Consider the following 8,580-nt stretch of genomic DNA (forward strand, 5'->3'; position numbering starts at 1 on the left):
GTGCTCCCACGTGAACACATAACTCCAGCACACCAGCAGAAGGGACATCTCTGACACGCCAGCAGGACGTCTGTCTCCTCCTACTGAATCACACAACCCCGCTAAATGCCAATTCACATGCGATAACATTCAATCTTAGCATTAGCTTAATAAATAAAAACAGAGCAGAACAAGAGCTTAGTTATTATGCTAGGCTACGCTAGCGGCTATGTTAGCAGCTGTGCAGTGGTACTCATACAGGCGGCATGTAAAGAAGCAACACTGACCTAAAATAATACAAAAATTAGATGATAGAAAAATCTTGGTCAGATAAACAATGATCTGTATTCAGTGAATATTCTGGAAAAAATACAGCAAAAGTTTAATGAATCAGCATTGATCTGTGTTCATTTTAAATTTTAAACAGTATATTTGGTAAAACAATCCACTTACCCATCAGAATAAGCAGATACAGACTCCATCTTTGATCTGACAGATGAAAGTGATATTTTATTGCGCAAGGAAACAAAGATTTGAACAGAACTTCTTCGATTCACTTTATGCCAAGAAAGAAAGACAAGATGGTAGGGAATATGAAATATATGTGAACCATTATAAACCAGAATCGACGTTAATGTTTTTTTTAAATAATTCAGCAGCTCATGAACAAGCTGATTGAACCATTAATGTTACTTATCTTGAAATCTCTTGGTACTTTGATTATTATTAGTAATAATTATGCATAATATATGTTTTTTTTTCTTTTTTGAATACACAAATGTACATTACACATCACCTCTGTACCACAAATATGTAATAATATTAAATGTTTTAAACTTACATGTGATAAATTATTCTCTATTCGATGTGTTCATGAGGACAGCTCTCAAGTAAATATTAAAATACACTCAAAGAGAGCTCTCTTTGTCCAGGTCAGGATTTGAATATTAAATTTTAAAAAGTGCATCTGTTTCCTTTGACAGACTGACTCACAGATGGGGGAGGAATTTTATACAAGACTCATAAAAGGTGTCATTTACATGATGAGGAAACAGGAAAAAAGGTGCAGAAACCGCTGCACTGCTAACAGTCCAAGAAGCAAAAACATATAAACACGTCTTCCTTATTTATGCTGCTTAATAACTTCATCCATTATCTTAATCTGGGAGTGAGGCACAGGGAGAGCATGAACATTACATAAAAAGAGTAGATAACATCCATCCTCTTAAAAACTTATCCAACTCAGACTTGCAGGCCAGCCTGGAGGATATTCCAGCTGCGTGTCTGTGTGAGGCTGATTACACTTATTTTATTATTATTATTCATATATTGTTTAAAAAAATGTAATGTTAAGGTGGGATATTGGACTATCAAATCAAAACGATCAATTAAAGTAGTCTTGTTTACACTGCACTTTTATATACATAAAAAACCTGAGTAATTTTAAATAATGTGTACATTGATGCAAATTAGACTGAGTTTGTAACTTTAATTTGCTTTTATAATACATTTTGTGCTGGAAATGGGAGATGAAGATCATGCTCTGCATGTGTAAGGCAAACAGACTTTAGTATTTTATCAGGTTACTCTAAATGACTTCATGAATATTAGCTCTGCTTCTGTTTTCCTTAAACAAACACCAGGTGTAATCTGCTTCTGTTAAACTGTTTCACATAAGCATAAACTAAGAGCGGTGAGGTGATGTAACATTACAGTTAAACGTTTGAAATTTTTTGTTATATTTTGTTTAGTTTCTTTTTCTTTTTTTCTTTTTTTTACATTGAGCTGCACTTTAAGTATTAGGTATTTTTTCTGCACTGTAACACTTGAAATGTAGAGACATCAAGGACAGATAAACAGTCTAAAATAAATCAATAAACATGAAAAGAAGACCAAATCCATGAAAATGTCCATGAAAATGCATTTTTATAAAGTAATCTAAATTATGGAGACAACAGGATGCAGCTTGCCAGCATCAGTATTCAGATATGCTGCACTCTGCCTCTCACCCCACATCATGTGGGATCAGCTGCAGCTTCAGTACTAAGTCCTCAATCTCACCTATGGTGGTTTTAAGCTTTGCCATCTAATTGTACAAAGAAACTTTCAAGATCCTAACCTTCCTTGAAGTCAGGTATTTTTGGTTCACCTACATGAAGGTTTTCTGCTCTCTGTACCAGAGCAGTTTGTACAACATGCAGCTGAGGCTGTGCATGGAGTGGTTGAGATGGAGAAGCGATTCTATGAGGTAGCTGCAAAGCTGATAGGTGAGTCTCAGTCTCTTGCTTTGGGAAAGCTGCTGTTGTAGAAACGTCCCTCTGGACAGAAGGCTGATGAAGTTCAGAATATACATCATGTTGCAACTTTGGTTTACTATCGCTAGTGTTAAGGTTCAAATATTGAGGAAGGAGAGTACAAACAACCATGGTCCAGAACTTGGTCAAACAATTGATTTTAATGAAATACACGCGTGGGAAGACCAGCTCCGTTCGCAGACAGGGCTGATCTCCGACTTAATCAAAGCATAAACAGATATTTTATACCATCAGGGCTTAAATTTAATGACGCCCCCTCAACGTCAGATCCATTTCATACATAGGTCAGATCAAAACCACAATGACTTTTAACACAGTTTAAAAGAACATTGTCTCCGTCTCCACGCCAGGTGCTTCCTTTCCCTTCTGACTTCCACTTCTCGTCTAGAACACCAGACACACATCCTGCAAAAAACTATTCCTCTTTTTGCAGAGACAACAAGAAATTGTTCCTCTTTCGCAGTTGCGAGCAAACATAACTAACCTCTCACCTATAAATGATTCTCTCTGAGTGTGTGTGTATGTCTGTGTGCTAACCACAATTGCACCCTATTTCACCTCGCCGACTAGCTCCTGACCTCTCACCAGACAGAGAGACAGAAGCCACTCTCATATATGTAATAACCGAACTGAAACTATGTATATGTCATCTACTAAATAAATGTTTTAATCAAGAACCTCTACTAAAGGCTTAATACAAGAATATGAACTTATAAACGATAATAAAAATGACCTGATATAAGTGTTTTGTAAGCATGTATTGCAATTCCTTCTATGTTCTAGTTTCCCTCAGCATGTATCACCTGGACAGTCACGCCAGTGAAGCTTAAGACCCTTAATGAACCGAACATCAACTCAAAATAAGCACAGATATGCAATGTGTATAAAATAGTTATAACTGCATCTGGAATACAAGGTTAATATGATAACAGTATGCATAAACATCTTAAGGCCATCTTAAAGCTATCTGTTACATTGTTAAAGCAATGATCATACTGCAGATTATATTGTGCTGGTAAAATACTTTTGTTCATCCCCACACTAGACATGGCACGATACCACTTTTTTATGTCCGATACCGATACCAATAACATATATTTGGATAACTGCCGATACCGATATAAATCCGATATAGCGTATTTCATAATCAATAAAATGTTTTTTTTAAATATCTTGCTGCATTTTGTATAAGTTCATACTCAAGTTTAAAAAACAAACAAAACTAAAGCTATTCTGTTAAACCTGTATGCAAAAAATACACTGCACCCAAAATATTTCATAGATCAGCAAAACTGATCAATCTAATAAACTTAAACCTACACCATCCTCCCTATTCTGGTATTTTAAAGAGTACTTAGTGGAAATATTAAACAACCTAACTAATAGAGTTATCAACTCCCAGCAAAAAGAAAAAAGGGAACCACCCCCCACACTGAAAAAAAATTGGAGTGACATTTACTTAAAAAAAGTTAGGCAACTTTTTCCACACAGAAAGTGCTTGTAATCTTTACTCGGGCTATTTCTAAGTAATTAATAATTATAATATATAATAATAAGTAATAATTGTGGAGGTGGGGGTGTGCTACCACAGAAACCAAAAAAGCTCGGGCCAGCAGCATGTGTCCAAATTTCAATCAAAATCGTTCGATTTCATCATAAACAATCTGAAAACAAAGCTTTAAGTGTAAAATAACAAACTTGTCCTTTAAATAAGAGTGATACATTCTCAGTGTGTATGACCTCATCTTTTCCATTAGATTATGTAATTAAAATAATTTAAAATTTTACCTTATTCAGTGAGTCCAACATTGGTTTTATTTTGGTCCCTGCAGTCCCGCCCTTCCTTCGAAATATCTCCAGGAGTTTGGTGGTGTACCCGTCCAATCTGGACAAAAACGTTCGCTCCAGATGAATTGTGGTTATTCGCTTAAACTCCTCTTTGATCTGAAATGAGAGATAAAACACAAAATCATGTCAAAGATGACTCATGAGATCTCACATACACTTAGTTGCTGCATGAACAAGAACTGGATTTACCTGATTTTCACAGAACAGAGAAGGCCACCTCTCTAAGAGGTCTTGGATTGCGGGGCAATCCTTGACAACCTCTTTTCTTCTCATAGCGAAAGACTTCTCCATTTTCTCATTAATTGCCCTCTCATTGTTCTTCTTCTTCATTTCCTTCAGCAAATCTAGTCTCTCCATCTCTAAGGTTTCCTCAGTCTCACCGAATGGCAGTGGTGGCAGATAGTTGACTTCAGCTTTTTTGGCCCTTTTAAAGCCTTTAAGTGAACCCTCTTCACTGGAGCATCGTCTCTTCAGTGTGTTCACCTCGAGCTCTGGAATGGCTAATTGGCGACCTCTTAACTTTGCCCTGTAGTTGCCCATTTTATACTTTATCCTCTGTTGCCAACCATATAGGCCATTAAAAGACCCTGGCTCTTTGAGGCATGGGTATTTTGCTACCAAGGCTTCAGCAACAGCTAAAATCTGGACACCAGTTGGATATGCTGTGAAGCCAAATATAGTCTCTGCAAGCTTCTCAAGAATGCTACTAGTTACGCTTGGGTTGTTCAAAAGTGTGCCATCATTTTCATAAGCTTGCTTTCCTGCTTCCAGTGCAAGGTCTATATCATAAGAGAAGTCTGGTATTTCAAACTTAAATGGCCATGGCTTAGACCTGTAGGATGGTCCACTCTCATCTGGGGAGGACAACAGGATTGTGTCGCATACAGATGAGGAGGAGCTTGCTTCTGTAGATAGTGGAACTGGAGATTCGACTTCTGACATGTCCACAGTAGTGAGACTTAAGATTACTGGTTCAGTTTTTACTACTTTGAGGTTAGCTTTATCTTGTACTTCCTCAATCGAGGTCAAAGTGAAGAACTGACCATCGAAATCCATGTCCTGGTACATAACAGTGAATGGTCCTGTAATATCAAATGTCTCTCGAAGAACATCATTGAGGTCCTGAAGTGTGCTTGGGATGCCTGCAGGTAAAAGTAGTTTGTGGACATCATCCTCCCCAAAAATTATCCGCAGTTTCGCTGAGGGTGCCATATCAACAGGAAGAAGCTGCAACAACAGAAGAGAAATACACAGACATTTATTCACAAGCTTCTCTCCTCACATTTCAAAAGGATAGGCAAATGTGGTGCTTTAAAGTTGTCAGGCGTCTTCCTGCAAGGGTGTATGAAGCCAAAGGATAAAAATCTTTAAGCTCTCTTTGCTCAAGTAACTGCACACTCCCTGTGTTCTCCAGCTCATAACTCCTCAGGTGTTCATTGTACCATGTATTTTGTTGTCTCACGAAAAAAGTCAGTTTGTTACAAATCACCATTATCTGTAACACTTCAGAAAAGTCAGGCAGTCCTGCAGTGGAACCACAACACAACAACATTCCCACTGCATAGTTGGTGCCTAAACTGCACACATTATTGGCAACATGCACAGCTGTAACAGCAGGGAATCTGCATTTCACCAGGTCTTTTAGATCATCCTTAAGCACATCTAAAGAGACCTCTGTTGTTTTTGTGACTGCAAGTGATGGTTTGACAGAATGTGATTGATGATATGCAACCATGAGCTGGTGCTTATTTGCAAGGGACAGCAAAATATTCCTGAAACAACCAGTGTGTCTTACCACCTTCTTGAAAAAGCTGTGTTTGGCCTCGAATCTCATTGTCCAGAGGGCAGCTAGGGGGCCAAATTCCCGAATGAGCTGAGGATAGTGCTCAAGGAAATGGTGCTTGGGAATGAGCTTATGTTGGGGGAAAACATCAAGGAATCTGCTTCGGTGTTCTGAAATGATGCTGTCAAGATAGCAAATGCTTTCTTCAGTATGGGCTCGAGACATGACAAGGTCCACAATGTCTTTCAGTGTCATCAGCATCTGCCATACAGGCTCTTGTTGGGGTACTTTTAAACCTATAATCAGAGGCAAAAGACGTAATAAGCACCAATTTTCATGTGCGTTGCCCCCTACTGATTTTGAGTCGAAAAGTTAGCAGGAATGAGATGAGGGCGATTTGTTTTATCACTCCACTTGTATGGGAAATTGGAAATGGCATCATTCAGTTCCATGAGAGAAAAATATTTTTTCTTGATCAAGTTATCAAATGCCAAAGCCAGTTCCACTGGAACAATGCCCTCCAGCAGATCATGTAAAACATCTGGAGGGTAACCAGATGTAACATGAAAATGCTCAAGTTTTTCTGACAATGCACACTGTTTTTTTACACCATAACAATGAGGGTGATCTGGACTAGACACAGCTGTCTGTACATGCAGTGTATGTTGATCTTTGGTTCTTTGATGAAAAGACCCAGATCTCACTTCATTGGACTGAAACTTGGATCGCTCCCCAACACAAAACCGGCAGATGTATGACCCTGCAAAGCTTTCGACAAATCCTGCCACAGAGTGCGCCCCCAAATTATCTGCCACCACACTGACCACAGTCCCTTTAATGGCTTTCCCTAACGCTGGAACAAAAAGACCATCTTTCTCCAAGCTTTGGATATCTGTTAACAGTGGCTCTAAAACTCGCTGGAATCCAAACTGCTTGGTGTCTTCAGCCTTACACAGAATTGCAAGGTAGATTGATGTCAATGTGGAACGTAACTGCACCGGAATGTTTCCCAACACCCAATAGACAGCTGTGACTTTGTGCTTTTTTCGAGATGTCCCAAGAGGATTACATACCTCAAAGTCATCAACGTACAGGATGAGACTCACTCTGTTCTCCTCTACAGAGAAAAACTTGTTGTTTTGATAGTGAGATCCATCACGAAATGTCTGGTACTTAAAGTCATTTTCAGTTTTTTTTTCACCTTCAAATGTGTTTTCTTGAAAAGACTTACTTAGGACCTGCACCAAGGAGGGCAATATTGGGACATACTGGAAGGTTTTGCCCTTTTTTTTTTATTATCAAGTATGTGTTCTTCTGGTTCAACAACTGAAAAATGCTTCTTCATAAATTCTCTTCTCTTGTAATAAGTTGTGAAAGGGCCACCTGTCCCCAAGGCAGTACTTATAGGGTGTGTCTCACAAAGATTTTTCACTAAATCTGAGATAATGGCTGGATCCAGATCACAATTATGGCTTTTCAAGGTGGACACCACCACATCTCTTAAAAGTGGACCAGATGCAGAGGTGGATATAAACTGAAGCTCATCTACTATTTCATCAATGCATTTGTTTGGGACATTGAACATGCTTTCTAACTTTAAAAATAGATGGCCAAATTTCTCTTTTATATCTTGAGACAACTCCTGTGGTTCCCCATCCCAAAGCTCTAAGCTCTCTTCCACATAGGTCTCATCCTGAGCAAACATGGGTTCATTAGGTTTGCTTTTTAATACTTCAGTTTTAAAATCCTCAAGGGTGTGTGACTGGTGTTTTCTGTGTCTATGTGTAGCAAAGGTGGAATAAATATTTGTACTGAAGTTGCAGTTTTTGAAGACACATGCAACTACTTCAAACTTCCTTAAGTGGTTGTTAAGATGCTCAAAATACTGCTTCTCTGAATTAAAAAAAACAGAGCAGCAAAGTAGACAAGTAAATGAAAGAGGTCCACTTTGTGTGACCATCTTCACATGGTGTCGAGACAAATGGGTCTTAAGGGCATTAAATGTTTTAAACGAGCAAGGGCAATCAGTGTGAAGACAAGGGACTGACTGGCTGCGACCACCATTTCCATGCTTTAGTCTGTAGTGTTTTAACAATCCCAACCTCTTCTCTGACTCAAAGCTACATATCTTACACATCCATCTCATGTTGTGGCACCTTAAACAGACAAATTGACCATCTCAAAATTAAACCAAACTGCCACACAAAGCAATTATGTGACAAGTTAAACCTAATCGTTACTAATTTGATCTTACCTTGTGGAGTTCAAATTAGCAGTCAGAAGGTCCTATGTTCTGTAAAAAAAAAAAAAAAAGAAAAAAGGTTATCTATATGCTTTTCAACTAATTTCTACTAACTCAAGGATGCACACTGATATTATTTATTTTTTTTACATAAGTTAGTTCGGTGGCAAATTTAAAACAGGTCAATATGAAGACTTGAGTGAAATCGAGTGCGTATATCGTTTTTTGTTTTGTTATTTTTCAAAATACACCTCATGGCAGCTGTGCAGCAATTATTTTAAACTGGACCGTGGTCGTTTTATTCACAAAGACGTTAGTTAAGGCAGCAGGCGTGTGTTGTTTAGGTGGCCATCTAAGCTGTAAAGTGCTGTGGGAAATTCTGGACATACCTCCTGCCAGGAAAGTTAGTCAGC

General features: G+C 38.3%; 1 protein-coding gene across 2 annotated transcripts; it reads right to left on the bottom strand.

The window, feature by feature from the left end:
- Positions 1–3,821: 3,821 nt before the first annotated feature.
- Positions 3,822–8,219, bottom strand: LOC121813571. 2 transcript variants are annotated; one of them, XM_042217415.1, is made up of 3 exons: positions 8,180–8,219; positions 4,332–5,369; positions 3,822–4,238 (listed from the first exon to the last, which is right to left on the bottom strand). In XM_042217415.1, the coding sequence occupies exons 2-3, from the start codon at positions 5,352–5,354 to the stop codon at positions 4,071–4,073; spliced, it is 1,191 nt and encodes a 396-aa protein (XP_042073349.1). In that variant the 5' UTR covers positions 5,355–5,369; positions 8,180–8,219; the 3' UTR covers positions 3,822–4,070. The 2 variants fall into 2 exon arrangements, with proteins under 2 accessions (XP_042073349.1, XP_042073348.1); XM_042217414.1 differs by lacking the exon at positions 8,180–8,219 and adding an exon at positions 5,938–6,266.
- Positions 8,220–8,580: the final 361 nt, after the last annotated feature.

This window comes from Haplochromis burtoni, unplaced genomic scaffold (genome assembly GCF_018398535.1).
Source record: "Haplochromis burtoni strain Fernald_Lab_line unplaced genomic scaffold, NCSU_Asbu1 Contig_1928, whole genome shotgun sequence".
NCBI lineage: Eukaryota > Metazoa > Chordata > Actinopteri > Cichliformes > Cichlidae > Haplochromis > Haplochromis burtoni.

Excerpts from the sequence above, each read along its gene's own strand:
- LOC121813571 (XM_042217414.1), bottom strand. The coding sequence starts at position 6,186 with ATGCTGATGACACTGAAAGACATTGTGGACCTTGTCATGTCTCGAGCC. Across the intron at positions 5,370-5,937 it reads ACAGCTTTTTCAAGAAGGTG|CTTCTTCCTGTTGATATGGC; the intron begins GTAAGACACACT and ends CTGTTGTTGCAG. Across the intron at positions 4,239-4,331 it reads CTCTGTTCTGTGAAAATCAG|ATCAAAGAGGAGTTTAAGCG; the intron begins GTAAATCCAGTT and ends CTCTCATTTCAG.